General features: G+C 39.4%; 1 protein-coding gene across 1 annotated transcript in view; it reads left to right on the top strand.

The window, feature by feature from the left end:
- Positions 1 to 18,316, top strand: part of TTBK2 (tau tubulin kinase 2) — a 100,003-nt gene that overhangs the window by 56,844 nt on the left and 24,843 nt on the right. The window contains exons 7-9 of the mRNA XM_008702185.2: positions 1,852 to 1,944; positions 2,564 to 2,689; positions 11,737 to 11,894. Of these exons, the coding sequence (XP_008700407.1) occupies positions 1,852 to 1,944; positions 2,564 to 2,689; positions 11,737 to 11,894 (377 nt within the window). The remainder of the gene's footprint in view (positions 1 to 1,851; positions 1,945 to 2,563; positions 2,690 to 11,736; positions 11,895 to 18,316) is intronic.

Here is an 18,316-nt window from a genome sequence, read left to right as displayed (position 1 = left end):
TTCTGAAAGATTCTTGGGCATTTCTTCTTTAAATATTACCTCTTTCCCTTTCTTTCTATACCTTTTCTTCATATCGCAAATTAATGTATGTTAGATCTTGTTTTATCTTCCATGCCTCTTAAGTTCACCCTCAGATTTTCTCTTTGTGTCTCTGTGTTGTGTTCTAGATAATTTCTTCATATCTGTCTTCTAGTTAATTAATTTTTTTCTGCTGTTTTTGATCAGCTTTCTAACCTATCCATCGAGTTTTTAATTTCTAGATGTTCTTTTTGGTCCTTTTTGAAATCAAACTGGCCTCTTTATTTTTTTAGATAGGATATGGTTCCTACCTCATGACTTTGATTCCATTTTTTACTTAAGCATTTTAAATATTTTAATTTTGTATTCATTATCCTGTAATTCCATATCTGAAATTCTTGGATATTTAATTCTGCTGTATAATTTCTTTTGTCACTAGCTTTTGATAGCCTGCTTCCTAATGTATTGTATGCTTTTGAATAATGAGCTTATATTTTGTGGGCCTTTATCTATAGGAATTCTATGAGGCCTGAATTTAAAGGTGCTTTTATCTTAAGAGGATTTTCATTTGCATCTGTCATCACTAGAGGACAGGACCACCCAGAAAACAATTTCTGGATTTGGTTTCCCAGACTACACAAGTGGTGTAAATTTAAACCCCAAATCTGGGTGAGGGGCAGCCTATAGTAACAAATTTTCAGGGCTTTTTTTTTTTTTTTTTTTTTAAGATTTTATTTATTTGACAGAGAGAGACATAGTGAGAGAGGGAACACCACCAGGGGGAGTGGGAGAGGGAGAAGCAGGCTTCCTGCTGAACAGGGAGCCCGATGCGGGGCTTGATCCCAGGGCCCTGGGATCATGACCTGAACCAAAGGCAGACGCTTAACGACTGAGCCACCCAGGCGCCCCTTGGCAATTTTTTTTAACCACTTTATCCCTTTGTTAGTGGTTAAATTTTACCAAAAAAAAAAAAATTACATATATATATATTGCAGTGTAATGTGCATACCAAATATTGGGCTAAAGATAGCCCTTTGAAGGTCCTAGCTATTTGGTGAGGGCCTAAAGGGAGGTGTCTCAGTTACAACTCCTGTCTTGTGTAGGCTCAGTACTTTTACACCTGTCTTCTTCCTGTCTTCCTGACTGTTAAAACCCTGGTTGACAAAACCTGTAACAGGTGCCCCTAAATTAACCAAAGCTTCAGCATCAGCTTGCTTCTCTTGTTTCCAGCTTTCTTTTAATTTTGGCTCCTAGAATTTGCCATTTTTTTTTATTGTGGTAAAAAGCATATCACATTAAATTTACCATGTTAACCATTTCCTTTTTTTTTTTTTTTCTTGTAGTATGGTTGACACACAGTGTTACGTTATTAGTTTCAGGTATACAACAGTGATGCAACAACTCTATGTGTTATGCTATGCTCACCAATGTTGCTACCATCCACATTAACCATTTTTAAGTGCACAGTTCAGTAGTGTTAAGTATATTCACATTAGCGTGCAACAAAGTAGAACTTTTCTAGAACTTTTTCATTTTGCAACACTGAAACTCCATACCCGCTAAATGCTATTTCACCCTTCCCCTAATTAACGTACATTTCCAGCATTTCTGGGTTTTGGGGTGTTCTTTGTAGCAAAAAATATTTCATTATATCCGTTCTGTTATGTAGATTGTTATATAGCTATGTAGATATATTTGCCAGAAGATTTTATGGGAAATACATTAAAATTTTTAAGCCTAATAAGATGAAATGCAATGGTTAGGCCTTAGACAATGTAATTTACTCAGAAGGAGTAGTAATGTAATGTGATGAATTCTGTTTGGCTTATGAAGGAAATGGGAAGACATGATGATCTTTGGTCCTTATTCTACATGTTGGTGGAGTTTGTGGTTGGTCAGCTGCCTTGGAGAAAAATAAAGGACAAGGTAATTTTGGAAGTGGAAATGAAAATATCAGTGTTGGTAAGGGAAGGAATAAAATTTTCTCCTGGGTAGACATAATGGATGAGAATATACTTAAATATAAGAACTAAAATTTAGCTGATATTAAAGATCTAATTAACATTATGATTTTTTTCTATATACATGGAGAATAGATACTCATTTAAGTATCTATTAAATCATCCCTTCTGATTTGATTTCTAGCTTTCCCTCAGAGCTTTTCTTTTCCCTAGTTCTCCCTTTTTCTTTTTTACAAGTCATGTTAGCTTTTAAATTTTAATTGTTACGTTATTTAATTTGGAAACTGTAAACATGTGTTGATAAAGAAAAGTAGACTAGATTTAAGATCGACTCTTTATGTTGGCGAACTGTCACTTCACTGATCCAGAACTCTGTGTTACCCTTTTGGTTATTCATTACAATCTTCCCTCCCCCAATAAAGCAGTGTGCATTAAGCTATTAGTAAGAGCTCAGTTCTTGCTTTATACTTAATTACCCACTATTTCATTCCCTAGTACATACCCTTGAGACTGTTGCTGAGAGGTTGTTAATGTGTAGCTGCCAAGAGTAATTGACTTTGGTTCCTGTTCTCTTTACTTCCCAGGAGCAAGTAGGCTCTATTAAGGAGAGGTATGACCACAGGCTTATGTTGAAACATCTTCCTCCAGAATTCAGCATCTTTTTGGATCACATCTCCTCTTTGGATTATTTTACAAAACCAGACTACCAGGTAATCATCTTTGTGAGTTCTGTGGATTAATTCTTCTCTCCTGTAGTCTTTGTCTTCACTTATAGCGTTGAGGGTATTGTAACTGAGTGCGGGAGGTCCTTAGGATGATATTATTTTAATGCATCCTGAGAAATGCGGTGATATTGACCGATGGGGACAGTGTGTGTGTGTGTGTGTGTGTGTGTGTGTGTGTGTGTGTGTGTTTCCTCCCTTCTGGTGGACATACTTCATTAGAGTTTTAGGTTTGTTTACTGTTGAGCAGATTTTACTGTTCTGCTGTGATTCATTGGTGTATAGAACTGCTCATGGTTCAAATTATGTAAATCCTATAGTTAATTGGTTGACCAGAAGGAAATGTCCAGCTAGGTAATGTATCTGTCAAGGGCTTAAGGGCTGTAATATCATATGTTAATATGCTATGGAACAAAGTCAGTGAAGATTATTGGCTCCATTTTATCTGTGGTCAGTGAATCATTTCCTTAAAGTATCCATTCATAAGGCCTTATAAGGAATGACTGGGTTTACCACAAATTGCACCCTTAACCCCAACCAACTATATTTCAGAAGATTCTGTTGCTCTCAGGGAGAAGTTAGAGCCTAATGGAAAATAATCACTACCTCTGAAGACATAAATGAAGCCACATATAGATTAAAACAGGCGTACGTCATCTCATTGCATTTTGCTTTATTGCACTTTGCAGGTATTGCATTTTTTACAAATACCATTTTTCCAACAGTATTTACTTATTTTGTGTCTCTGTGTCACATTTTGATAATTTTTGAAATATTTCAAACTTTTTTATTGTTATATTTGCATAGTGAGCTATAATCATAATCTTTGATGTTTACTATTTTAATTGTCTTGGGGTGCCATGAACCCTACTCATGTAAAATGGTAGACTTAATCCATAAATGTGCGTGTTCTGACTGCTCCACTGACCAGCCATTCCCCACGTCTCCCTCTCCTTGAGCCTCCCTATCCCCTGAAACACAGTAATCTTGAAATTAGGTCAGTGAATAATCCTACAGTGACCTCTAAGTGTTCAAGTGAAAATAAGAGTTACACGTCTGTCACATTAAATCAAAAGCTGGAAATGATTAAACTTAGTGAGAAAGGCATGCCAAAAGCCAAGATAGGCTGAAAGCTAGGCCTCTTGTGCTGAACAGTTAGCCAAGTTGTGAATGCAAAGGGAAAGTTCTTGAAGGAAATGAGAATGTGCTACTGTAGTGAACACATGAATGATTAGAAAGCATTGGGGTGCCTGGGTGGCTCAGTTGTTAAGCATCTGCCTTTGGCTCAGGGCGTGATCCTGGAGTCCTGAGATCGAGCCCCACGTTGGGCTCCTCCACTGGGAGCCTGCTTCTTCCTCTCCCACTCCCCCGGCTTGTGTTCCCTCTCTTGCTGGCTGTCTCTCTCTTTCTGTCAAATAAATAAATAAAATCTTAAAAAAAAAAAAAAAAAGGCAAAACAGCCTTATTGCTGATACAGAGAAAGTTTTAGTGGTCTGAATAGAAGATCAAACCAGCTGCAGCATTCCCTTAAGCTAAAACCTAATCCAGAACAAGGTCCTGATTCTTTAATTCTATGAAGGCTGAGAGAGATGAGAAAGTTTCCAAAGAAATGTTTTAAGCTAGCAGAGGTTGGTTCATGAGGTTTAAGGAAAGAAGCCTTCACTGTAACATAAAAGTACAAGGTGATGCAGCAAGTTATCCAGAAGACCTAGCTTCTGAAGGCGGCTACTACACTGAACAACAGATTTTTCAATGTAGACAAAATAGCCTTCTGTTGGAAGAAGAGTCACCTAGGATTTTCATAGCTAAAGAAGAGAAGTCAATGCCTGGCTTCAAAGCTTCACAGGACAGGTTGACTCTCTTGTTAGAAGTTACTGCAGCCGGTGACTTGCAGCTGAAACCAGTGCTCATTCACCATTCTGAAAATCTTAGGGCCCTTAAGAATTATGCTCAATCTACTCTGCCTGTGCTGTCTAGGGACAACAATACCCGGATGACAGCACATCTGTTAACGACATGGTTTACTGAATATTTTAAGCCCACTGTTAGGACCTACTGCTCAGAAAAAAAGGTTCCTTTCAAAATATGACTGCTCGCTGAAGGTGCACCTGTCACCTAAGAGCTCTGTTGGAGATGTACAATGAGATTGATGCTGTTCTCATGCCTGCTCACCACTACGTCCATTCTGCAGCATGGATCAAGATGTCATTTCAACTTTCAAGTCTTACGATTTAAGAAATATATTTTGTAAGGCAAGTGCTGCTGTAGATAGTGATTCCTCGATGGATCTGGGCAAACTAAATAGAAAACTTTCTGGAAAGGATTTAATTCTGGATGCCATTAAGAACATTAATGATTCTCGGGAAGAAGTCAAAATACTGTCACTAACAGAGGAGTCTGGAAGAAGCGGATTCCACCCCTCAAGGATGACTGTGAGGGGTTCAAGACTTCAGTGGAGGGAGTAACTGCAGATGTGGTGGGAAGAGCACGAGAACTGGAATGGCAAGTGGAGCCTGAAGACGTGAGCGACTTGCTGCGATCTCAGGATAAGACTGTAATGGATGAGGAGTTGCTTCTTATGCACGGGCAAAGAAAGTGGCTTCTTGAGATGGAACCTACTCCTGGTAAAGATGCTGTGAAGATTATGAAATGACTACAAATGATTTAGAATATTCCATAAACTTAGTTGATAAAGCAGAGGCAGGTTTTGAGAGGGTGGACTCCAGTTTTGAAAGAACTTCTGTAGGTAAAATGCTATCAAACAGCATCACATGGAACAGACTTGTGCAAGGAATAGTCAGTCAATGTGGCAAACTTCATTGTTGCCTTATTTTAAGAAATTGCCACAGCCACCCCCTGGGTTCAGAAACCATCACCCTGAGTAGTCAGCAGCCCTCAGCATTAAGGCAAGACCTTCTACCAGCAAAAAAAGTTACCACTTACTGAAAGCTGAAATGATGGTTAGCATCTTTTAGCAATAAAGTATTTTTAATTAAGGCATATATGTTGGTTTTTTAGACATAATACTATTGTACACTTAATACTATTATGCGGTGTATGTAAACTTTTATATGTACTGGAAATTCAAAAAAAGTAATTTGACTCACTTTATTGTGATATTTGCTTTATTGTGGTGGTCTGGAACCCAACCTGCAATATCTCTGAGCTGTGCCTGTAAAATGATGTATTAGTTTATAATTTTTACCTACAAAGTACAACAGACTTTACTGTTAAAGAAAGTTTTACATTCTACAGTGTTATCAGTTTGCCCAGTCAAAAGACTATCAACAGCACATTAACTATTTCTGTGTGAAATGACAGCTTTTGTACAAGGTATAAAATGATATAAAGCAGAGAGGCAGCATATAGTCTTGGGTCCTTAGAGACCTAAAGTGGGTGAACTTGTCACCTTCTTTCCTATATGGCTATTTGTGTTAATAACTACAGATTCTAACAGATGGAGAAGGTACGTTGTATGCAAGGCGTTTTGGAGTTTGTTCTTACATTTACATTTCATATGTATTTCTGAAATGCACAGAGTTCATATTACTTGTAATAAAATAATGAAATTAAACCTCTAATGCTAGATTCAGGAAGAGCTGGAAAATGTTCCAACTTTCCTGCCCTAGGTGCAAAATTTTTTTTATAACATTCACCACTTAGTTATGTGTGTAATCTAAAGAAGACTATTGTGAGGGGCGCCTGGGTGGCTCAGTCAGTTAAGCGTCTGCTTTTGGCTCAGGTCATGATCCCAGGGTCCTGAGATCGAGTCCTGCATTGGGCTCCCTGCTCAGCGGGGCGTCTGCTTCTCCCTCTCCCTCTGCCTGCTGCTCTCCATGCTTGTACTCTCTCTCTCTCTCTGTCAAATAAATAAATAAAATCTTTAAAAAAAAAATAAGTTGCACATGGCCAACACCTCATCCAGTAGCCTGCTAGCGCTCACTCTGACAGCACATGTAGAGAGAGAAGCCGTTTTGCTCTTTACTAGGAATCTTTTATGCATGTCTCAATTAGAATAATGGCTGACACTTGCTTTTGGGAAGTGTTATGGTGTTTTGGGAAATTACATCCAAGTTTATCAGTACGTAGTATTTATGTACAAGTGTGTCTTCCCAGCTGGCTTTTAAGTCCTGGAAGTACAACCATGTCTTCTTTTTTTATCCTGCACTATCCTCGCACTGTGCCTGGCACCTAAATTTTCAACAAATGTTAGGAAAATTGAACTGAATCTTAGTTTGCCTAACAGTCTCCTACCAAGGAAATCTAAGAAAAAACAACTTTTAAGTGCATAAATACTGTTTTCTATCTGTTAAACTAAACTAGGTGAAGCTATCAGAATTATAGCCAAGATTGAAACAGAGATCTTATTTTGAATATTGTTTTTATTATTAAATTCTGAAAGAGTATAGCAGCTATAAGAGATGAAAAGATGCCATGAATCTCCTCAGGTTAATAAAATTCTGTAGATTTATACACATGCACACAGAAACACACACACACAAGGGTGTGTAAAAGTGGTGAAATTTGATGAGCTTTGTCGACTAGTAGTACGCGTGTCACTTTCCTGTTTTTGGTGTTGTACTCTGGCTGTGCAAGATGTACCTGTTGGAGCCTACTGGCTGAAGAGGATTTCCCTGTACTATTTTTGTAATTTTCTGTGAATCTTTATTTCAGATTAAAAGTCGAAAAAAATGCTAGGCCAACATTTTCAGAAAAGTTAGATAGTGATTAAAAACATTTAGTTCTGTTGTGGCCACCTTATAATGTAAACAATTCTTTTTAAAGCGTTTTGAGAAAGGAGTATGTCTCTTGAGTGTGTAGGAGAATCTTAACCTTGAATTCCACCACAAGACTCCACTGGTAGGTGACCTAGTTCCTAGTTAATGGGAGACTAAGATAGCATCAGATTGGATAAAGAAGAAACCTTGGTGCCTTTGCACGTTATTGTCGCAGTAATGACACCCAGCAGTGTCACAGTAATACCTGGGTGTTATTATTCCCATTTTATGGAGATGTGGTTTAGACTTGTTGCCTGGGAAAACCCGTGGTGCTGGAAGTGGTGTCTGAACCCAACTTCTGACTCATTCAAAAAAGCCCAAGCTCTTGCCATTTTTTACCATCCTGCCTTCTTTGGAGAGGTGGCCACAAACACAACAGCCACTGTGAAATAAATACTAACATGATCGGTTAATAAAAATGCAGCGAAAGAACTAAAAAGTTATGTGAAGAATTATCAAAAATCTTTGTCAGTAATTAATAGAATCATGTGATCCTGACATAACATAAAAGTATCTTTATTAGAGTGTCCCAGTTGTGTTAAGCATTGTTTAGCAAGCTGAGAAGACTAATAAAACCCATACATATCCACAGTGTTGGGGAGCCTGAAACTAAAATGTTTCACACAGTGTGCCGCAACGCTGCTGAAATCAGAGGATGTGATAGAGAGGAAATCCAAAGCTGACCAAGCTTCTTACTCATCTTGTTAGTATACTGTCCAGGTGTAGGAATGGGACTGTTTAAGCAGAGGTTACATCAAAAAGCAGGCTTGCCTCTTGCTCCAGGGGACTCAGCTGTTGTAGGATTCCCCTGACGCTGATGACATTGGAGTTAAATTCCTCCGAAGGCATAGCTAGGCTGTTAGGGAAGCAAAAACATCAGAGGTTGAGCTAGAGAGTGACAGGGGGGATCCTCCCATAAATTAGAGGGTCAGGGAAGGTCTCTCACTTTGTTTTGTTCTGTGCCTTCAATCCTTCGGCCTCCTGCTGCTGGTCTCTGGTATCCCCATCTTAGTAACAAACTTTTTATCTGAGGCCCAATGGCATGTGCTACATTTTCTAAGACATACGATAATATTATGACAAATGTAAGAAAATAATTCATAGTAAAAGGACATCTGGCATAAAAACTGTTTAGAATCATTCCCTTGGCAGCCCAGTGCATTTAGTGGTAGCGGTCTGAGTGCTCACACACGAGACAGGTGCTGCCTCATGGATGGGGCTCCCCCTGTCAGGAGGCATGCAGCTCGCTCGGTGAGAACCTCCATTTCCAGAGTCAGGAGAGGGGTTCAAGGTCTGCCACTTCTGTTCCCATATGCTGGGTCTCAATCCATCCTCCTTTCTTGTGTGTTTTCTAACTTGGAAAGTTTGGGGAAGTCTGTGCTATAACATAGGTAACTTAAGTCAACAAAAATATGACCAGAACAAAATTCCTAGGTTTTACAACCATGTCTTTTCCAATTCCTTTTATCTTTTTAGTTTCCTTTGCTCCATTTATTTTTTTTTTCCTTTGGGAATCTTCCAATAAATATTATCACAAATATTTGTTCTCAAAATGTTTTTAGGGGCACCTGGGTGGCTCAGTCGTTAAAGCGTCTGCCTTCGGCTCAGGGCGTGATCCCGGGGTTCTGGGATCGAGCCCCGCATCGGGCTCCCTGCTCTGCTGGGAGCCTGTTTCTTCCTCTCCCACTCCCCCTGCTTATGTTCCCTCCCTTGCTGGCTGTCTCTCTCTCTGTCAAATAAATAAATAAAATCTTTAAAAAAAATGTTTTTAGAGTCATTAAAGGTTCTGCACTCATAATTCTAACAATAGGTTCCCTACCACCGTCACCAGGCAATTCTCAGGGCCCCAGCCGGGTGTCCTGCAATTCAACTCATTTTTGACACTATCCACCCAGAGATAGATGGCATCAAATTCCACAGGTTAACGACTCAATCCCAGAAGACCGCTCTCCACCTCAGATGTCAATCCCAGTACTTCTGACTGACCAATGACTATAATTCAGGGGTTCCCAGAACCCCTTCATTGGGTTTGATTGATTTGCTAGAGTGGCTCACAGGAGTTGGGAAAACCAGTTTTCTCACTAGATTACTGATTTATTACAAAGGATGTAACTCCAAAACAGCCAGATGGAAAAGATGCATAGGGCACGGTATGAGGAAGGGGTGTGGAGCCTCCAAGCCCTCTCTGAGGGCACCACTCTCTCAGCACCTCCATTATGTTTACCAACCAGGAGCTCTCCAAACGCCATCCTTTTGGGTTTTTATGGAGACTTCATTATATAGGCATGATTGATTAAATCATTCACCATTGGTGATTGATTCAACTTCTCGCCCCTCTCTTCTTTCCTGGAGGCCATGGGGTAGGACCGAAAGTTCTCGCTCTCTAATCACAGGTTGGTTCCTCTGGTGACCAGCCCCTATCCATAGGTACTTTCCAAAAGTCACCTCATTAACAAACACCCAGTCGTGGTGGAAATGGGCTTGTAATAAATAACAAGAGAGCCATTTTACCTTTGTGGCTCTAACATGGTTTCAGGAACTGAGGACTACAGATCAAATATTATAACAGAAGATGTTCCTGTTGCTCCTTTTTCTCAGGAGATTTCAAGGGTTTGGGGACCTGTGAGCCAGGAACTATGGACAAAGACCAAATCTATATATAAGAAATATACTTTGGTCATGCGATTGACCAAACTTATTTCTTATAAATCACAGCACTGCATTCATATATAAGATACTGTGTTAGACAGTATGATGAACAAGATCAGATGTGTGCCAGCCTTTGGAACTTACAGTCGGGGTGAGAGAGAAACCAACTAAATAATCAGAAATAACTATAAATCTACGATTGATAGCATTTGACCAACGTCTTCTTGTTGAGATGTTTTCTTCAGCATGCATCTAAAACAGCACACGCTTGGTTTTTCTCACTGGCCACTCCTTCTTGGTTTCCTTTAGTGAGTCTTCTTTCTAACTAAATGTTGGAGTGCCTTAGGCCTTTGTTCTTGGACCTCTTTGCTACCTACTCTCCTTAGATGGCACCCAGTCCTGTGGCTTTAAATACCTATTCATATCTATATGTTCCTCCCTAAACTCCCTAAGACTTTCAGTGTCCTAGTCCTCAAACTCTCTGCTTTCCATTTTAGTAAATGACACCACCACTTATTCACCCAGTGGCTCAGGACAGAAATCTAAATTACTCTTTATTCTTGGATACTAACAGGTAAGAGAAATGATGAGAGAATGAAGCCATAATCATAAAATTAAAAATCAGGAACAGTAAAGGGCAGTCTTTGCGAGATCGTTATCTAGATCACATCAGAGTTTTGGAATTTAAAGGCAAGAAAATGAGGGTGCCTGGCTGGCTCCGTCTATAGAGCGTGCAACTCTTGATCTTGGGGTTCTGAGTTCAAGCCCCATGTTAGGTGGAGAGATTACTACAAAAAAAAAAAAAAGACAAAAAAATGAAATATTTAATATAAACCAAATAAAGAGGCAGATTTCTTTGTGATAATTTGTATATGCACCCACACCACATACAGTTGAAGAATTTTTCAGGCCCCCCCAAAATTGTAAGAAAGCACAATGAACTTCTATCGACCCCTTCACCTTGATATAACAATGGTCAACACTGCTCGCTTATTTAAGCCGAACCATATAAAAATACTCCTTTTTGACAAAAAAATGGTCACATAGGTAGTTGAGACTGAATACATATTTTCTTTTTTTTTTTTTAATATTTTATTTATTTATTCGACAGAGATAGAGACAGCCAGCGAGAGAGGGAACACAAGCAGGGGGAGTGGGAGAGGGAGAAGCAGGCTCATAGCGGAGGAGGCTGATGTGGGGCTCGATCCCAGAACACCGGGATCACGCCCTGAGCCGAAGGCAGACGCTTAACCGCTGTGCCACCCAGGCGCCCCTGAATACATATTTTCACATACAACACAAATTTCCTTTTGCCAAACCACCTGAAAGTAGGTTTTAGATAAGATGCTTCATTACATATCTTATAAAAACAAAGACTTTCTCCTACATAACTACAAACCCGTACCTCAACGGAGAAAAGTCAGTATTAATTCAATATCCTCAACCACCTAGAGTCCTTATTCAGATTCCCCTATTTGTACCATCCAGTTGTTATTGTTGTTTTTTTTAATCCTACCACAAAACTAATTTGTGAGTCTGGCGGCTTTCTCTTAATAAAATGACGATGTTTATTGTTAGCTTACTCCAGTTTTTTTCTTTACGATCTAGCTTCTGACATCCGTGTTTGACAACAGCATCAAGACCTTTGGAGTAATTGAGAGTGATCCTTTTGACTGGGAGAAGACTGGAACTGATGGCTCCCTGACGACCACCACTACTTCCACCACCCCTCAGCTGCACACCCGCCTGACCCCTGCGGCGATCGGGTACGTCCTGCCCAGATTACTTAGCACTGGCTTTCTTAGGGGCACTATATTCGCAGAGATGTCTTTTATTTCCTCCAGATCCTTCACATGACAAAATGCTGAGACACAGGAGAAAGTCTGTGGATTCCCCTGAACTAACATTGCTTTTATATATGTCTTTGTTCGATTTACTTTTCTTAGAAAGTATTTATAGATCTTACTTTGAAATGAGAGCTTCAAGCTTATATGACCTGTTGATGTCAGATTTACAATGGGTTTTCTTTGAAATGAGAAGGAGTTGTTTGCATTTACTTCTTTTTTTTTTTTAAGATTTATTTATTTACTTGGGAGAGCGAGCCGGGAGAGGGGTAGAGGGAGAGGGATAAACAGAATCCCAAATGGACTGTCCACCGAGCATGGAGCCCATAGCAGGGCTCTCTCCCATGACCCTGAGATCGAGACCTGAGCTGAAATCAAGAGTTGGACGCTTAACCCACTGAGCTCCCCAGGCGCCCCTGTTTGCATTTACTTCTAAAGAATATATGGGACCCTGGGAAGAATGAGCCACAATTATACCTGACTATACTGTGTTTAAGTTTAGTGTGAACAAACATGTAGCTTGTTCCTCTAAGAAAGTGATTTAACTTACAACGTGTGTTAGGAACGGGTTATGGTGTATTTCCGTCATCTCGTGTGTGTTTGTTTTCTCTACATGCATTAAATACAGTTGCTTTTGTTTGTTATTAAATAAACTGGGGGGGGTCGTCCTTTTTTTTTTTTTTTTCCTGGCCCATTTTTACCTGCTCTGGTTGCTTTAAAATGTTTGGTTAACTAAGAAAAAAGTAAATAGGGGAAAAGCATCATATAATTGGGACAGTTTATCACTAATCCATTGTTTTGATTTTATATTGAAAGTTGGGATCACTAGAGCTTATTGAATCAGAAAAGCTTACATGGACTCATTTAACTAGAGATGATATCCTTGATTAACCAGTCTGAGAGTTCGTAAGTGAGGGACTCTGACTAGCTAAATTAGAATCGTCACGGATGTTTGTTTAAAGTACTTGCTTAAATAAATAAATAAATAAATAAATAAATAAATAAATAAATAAAATCTTTTAAAAAACAAACAAATGAGGAGATAATCCTAACACTGGCTGAGTGAATCACCCAGCTTTAGGTAAATTCTAGCAGCAGAGCTGGGGCCTGTCTAGAAATTTTGATTCTTGTTTTAGTGCCTCTGTCCTCATTCTCCTTTGTTGTTGGAAGTAGGTAAGTCTCAAACTTGTAGAAGTCCAGGTGATAAGGACTTCAGGGTAGCTGAAGTCAGTAGAAGACACTTTAAGTTCCCATCTCCCAATGTTTCCTCCTAAAATAAAACAGTAACAAGAAAGGAAAAGTAAAACTCTACAAAAACCATGTCCTCAACGTAGTTTGAAGACAAAGGATACCTAGCCTAAACTCCATAATAAGTAAAAAGAGAAACCCAAACCACCAACTTCGTTATGCTCCTGCCTCACTCAGCTCTGCCCCAAGGCTTTATAAAGGCAAATCAATAAAAACCAGGAGGAGGGAGAGAATTAGCAATAGGACTTAAGGTTGATTCTTAAGCCAACAGCAGAAAAACTAATCCCATCCTACAAATGTAATTGCTAGAAAGTGGTCAGGTAGCTCAGATCATGAACTACAGAGAGGTAAAAATAGGCATGATTCAAAACATATAGCTTCTGGAAGAAAGAAAGAAGAAAAAAGACAGAAAAGAAAGGAGAAATGCCTTTTATCAGTTGAGCAGTGAGGTATGTATTTGGGTCTAATCAGAAGAGAGAAACTACATAGTAATTTGAACAGGGGAAGATGATACAAGGAATTATTAGCTCTAACACAGAACTGGAGTAATGTGGGATAGACTAGTAGGAAGTAGAGAGTACAGGAATAGCAAATATAAAGTATAACTCCTACTCCTGGGGCTGAGATTAATAAGCATCCAAGGAAGAGCTCCACCAACCCTGACCCCAGGGCTGAGGTCCTGAGCTTGTTGGGAGAGGGTATGTCCATATTGCTCACTGGATGGAAGGAAGTCACTCCAATGCCTGGTAGAATTTGCTGAAAATCTGCCCTCTGGAACTTAATGGAAATCTTCTCTGGGGTGACAGAGAAAGCTCTTTGCTTTCTTCTAGATAGTGGCGATTGCTCAGGGAAGCTGTTGGTTGCTGCTGTCTTTGTGCCGCAGGAAAGAGGTGCTGAAGATGCTGGGATGTGGCAGGATCCTTGTGCTGGGGAGAGCCACACACGCGGGCGAAACTTGCCAAGCTGCGCGCTGGAACTCAAAGCAGAACACTCTCCTCCTGCAGTGTCTCTCCAGTGCCCTCTACTGGTGAAGCTCCGGTGCTAGCTGGCAAAGGAGACTATGTGAAGGGATCAGATCTACTTTCACAGAACTGGCAAAAAGGATGAATTTCAAACTGAAGGCAATACACCAATAACCGCAGAAGGACAAAAGGGGAAATACAATTTAACTGCCCTCAAAAAGGAGAACTATAAAATCAGAGGATACTGTGTCTTTCTGACCATAAAAGCAAATAAAAATCCCCTAAATTGTTTGGACTTTACTGTATTGACACAAGAGGGCACTAACTAAACTACAAATCTCATGAAATACTCTAATACCACAAAAATGAAAAAGATTTCAAAGATCCATAAAATGTTATTCAAAAAAATCAGAAGAGAAGATCTAATTCATGCTAAGGAAATTCTCTCAGAGAAGCAGCCATGAAGAAGAAGAAAACTAAAATAAAACCCCAAGTGGAAGTTGAAGATAGGGATAACTCTATTGAATCAGAAATTTAAAAACTAAGAACAGAAATAGACCACAAAGTAGAGGGGGATGGAAAAAAGGAAAAGGAGAAGAGAGGAAGAAATGAGAGTTGATGGAGGTCGGGAAAGAAATGGAAGAAAAAGGTGTCTTATAAGGTGCACAAAGGAGAGTAGACTCAAAAGAAAATTGAATAAAGTGCACTGAATAAAGTCCGAGGGAAAAAAGCCCTAAGAGAATGAAAATAAAATAAATCATTTAAAACGGCTAGAGGGGCGTCTGCGTGGCTCAGTCCATTAAGTGTCCAACTCTTGATTTCGGCTCAGGCCATGATCTCAGGGTGTTTGAATCGAGCCCCGCATCCATCCCCACACTTGGTGTGGAGTCTGCTTAAGATTCTCTCTCTTCTTCGGCCTCTCCCCCCACCCAAAAAAAAAACATTTAAAAGGACTAGAGAGAAAGTAGTGCAAATGGAATGCAGACAGAGGAAGGGTAGCACTCGTTCAAGTCCTTGAAGAAGGAAAACAAGACAATACCAATTTATGCCGAGAAACTCAGTTGCAAGGTGTGAAATAAGAAAACAGGGGACTAAGAGCGTTTTAAAAGGTATATGTCCAAAGTACACCATTAGAACAAACAGGCAAACCTAAAATACCAAAAAAAGATAGAAAAAAAGTTTAGAAATGAGAGTGCAAAGAAGATCCATCTTATAGAGAAAGAAATATAGCAAATATAACAAAATACATATAATTATCAAAATCTGTGTCAGAGTTGAGACCAAACATATCATTCATAGCAATAAATATACATGGGCTTAACTCATCTATTAAAAAGATTTTCAGCTTGGCTTACGTAGTTAAATTCATATGCTATATATGTATTTTAGTAAATATTTCAGTAAGGGATGAACAAAGATATACTGGAAAAATGGGAGCCATAAGAAGAGATTTAATGATCCTGATATCAGACAAAAAGAATTCAAGCCCAAACAAAAAAAGTTAGAAAGATGGAAGGATACTTTTTAATGCTAAATGCTGCAGTTCACAAGTGGGACAAAGTACGGTGTTTATTAATATTTATCCCCGAGAATTCCATCAGTCACATTTAGGAAGCAACAACTACAGGAGATTCAGGGAGGCATAGCTAGAAACACACAAGTAATTGGAGTTCTTAATATGTAACTCAGTACAAGACAGATCAAGTGAAGAAAGAATAAGAAATAGACAAAAAATACGATCAATAAGATAGATGTTATGTGTATTTCTTTAACTCTGCACCCTGATGATAGAGCTTGTGCCTTCTGCTCAGGTGCCTCTGGAACATAATAAAACATGAGCAGTTATTAGGTCACCGAGAAAGCACATAAGTAGTTCCATAAAGCAGAAGTATTATACTATCTGATCACACCGCAATAAGAACTAGAAATTTCCAATGAAAACAAAAATGTCAAAGGCCCTTTCTTCTGGAAACTTAGAAACCTATCAACCTGCTCTTTTTACATTTAAAACTAAGATCAGAGGGAAATTTGTGGTATTAAATAAGGAGCTACGTAATGTCAGTATGTCCTATTACTGATGGTACCAATGTTGTTAATCTGGCTAGGGTGATGTTAGCCAGGTTTCTCCAGCGTGAAGTTACTCTCTTTCCCTTTGTAAGTAATAAGTGTTTTGCGGGAAGATACTTTGAGACGATTCGAATAAACTTGTTTTTCATCATAATTTTGCCCACAAGTTTTACATCCGTCAGTGAATCTGCCTGAAAAGTATTAGGCCCACAGACCTACGATTTAAGAAGTGAATGAATTTGCTGACTTGTGAATTAAAATACTGATTCTTCAGCAAATCTTATCTGTAAAGGCCAGATAAATATCTTTTGCCCGTGCCGTCTATCACCACTACCACTGCCTTTCTAGTGCTAACGCAGCCACAGACAGTGTGTGAATGAAGGAGCAGGACTCTGTGCCATACCACCTGATTGACAAAAATGAGCGAGCGGGTCAGATTTGGCCCACAGCCCTAGTTGGCCAACCCTTGCCTTAGTTTGTGGGGAAGGGAGTGTGAAAAGGATGTCCGTTCTTCCTACTTTTCTTGACATCTCTCTGATTCTTCCATACATGTCCTTATACTTCTTTCCCCTTAATCTGCTTCTGTAATTTATACCTGCAAACACCCAACACAGACCATGTGCTAATAATACTTTCACATATACTTTTGTACTCATTCGACTCATGAATGTAATAAAATTTTTCTGGGAAGGAATTTCTTTCCATATCTCAAACTCCTGATTTGGATTGGAGTTATAGGAGAAGGAAGGAAATAGTAAGTAAGGACACATCTCCAAAGGCAAGAGAAACAAAAGATAAAATGAACTTGTGGGACTTTATCAAGATAAAAAGCTTCTGCACAGCCAAGGAAACAGTCAAAAAAACTAAGAGGCAGCCCACGGAATGGGAGAAGATATTTGCAAATGATGCTACAGATAAAAGACTGGTGTCCAAGATCTACAAAGAACTTCTCAAACTCAATACACGAGAAACAAATAAACAAATCAAAAAATGGGCAGAAGATATGAACAGACACTTTTCCAATGAAGACATACAAATGGCTAACAGACACATGAAAAAATGTTCAAAATCACTAGCCATTAGGGAAATTCAAATCAAAACCACACTAAGATACCACCTTAACGCCATTTAGAATGGGAAAAATTGACAAGGCAAGAAACAGCAATTGCTGGAGAGGATGTGGAGAAAGGGGATCCCTCCTACATTGTTGGTGGGAATGCAAGTTGATACAGCCACTCTGGAAAACAGTGTGGAGGTCCCTTAAAAAGTTAAAAATTGAGCTACCCTATGATCCAGCCATTGCACTACTGGGTATTTACCCCAAAGATACAGACGTAGTGAAGAGAAGGGCCATATGCACCCCAATGTTCATAGCAGCATTGTCCACAATAGCTAAATCGTGGAAGGAGCCGAGATGCCCTTCAACAGATGACTGGATTAAGAAGTTGTGGTCCATATATACAATGGAATATTACTCAGCTATCAGAAAGAACGAGTTCTCAACATTTGCTACAATCAGAGGGGAGGAGGGTGGGGGACTGGGATAGACTGGTGATGGGTAGTAAGGAGGGCACGTATTGCATGGTGCACTGGGTGTTATACACAACTAATGAATCATCGAACTTTACATCAGAAACCAGGGATGTACTGTATGGTGACTAACATAATAAAAAAAACATTTAAAAAAGTGGGAGAATAAATGCCGAGAGGAGCCTGAGTCATGTGGAAGACAGCCCGTGTGGGGAAGATGCGAGAGCCCCTTGAAGTGTGTGGTATCAGACTGTAGCCTATGAGAGAAGAGGGAAACTAGGATAGAGTAAAAATAGCAGCAGTTCATAGATGGAGGTGTGCTTTGTTTCCTCAGGAATGGAGAAGGAAATGCCAAGGAATTGGGGTAGTTGGAAAGAAGCAGAATAGGAGCTAGGCATAGGGAAAAAGATTTGGAAGAATACTGATTAAAATGGGGGGGAAATGTGAGGCTAGTAGACTGACCTTCCTGAATTCAAGTATTGATTCTTTTGCATTCCCTTTCCTCAGGAATAGAGGGAATTCTTTCAGTAAACATTT

The sequence above is a fragment of the Ursus maritimus genome, unplaced genomic scaffold (assembly GCF_017311325.1).
Source record: "Ursus maritimus isolate PB19 unplaced genomic scaffold, ASM1731132v1 scaffold_35, whole genome shotgun sequence".
NCBI lineage: Eukaryota > Metazoa > Chordata > Mammalia > Carnivora > Ursidae > Ursus > Ursus maritimus.
The sequence above is the reverse complement of the archived record's forward strand: the minus strand, read 5'-3'. Positions and strand labels throughout refer to the sequence as shown.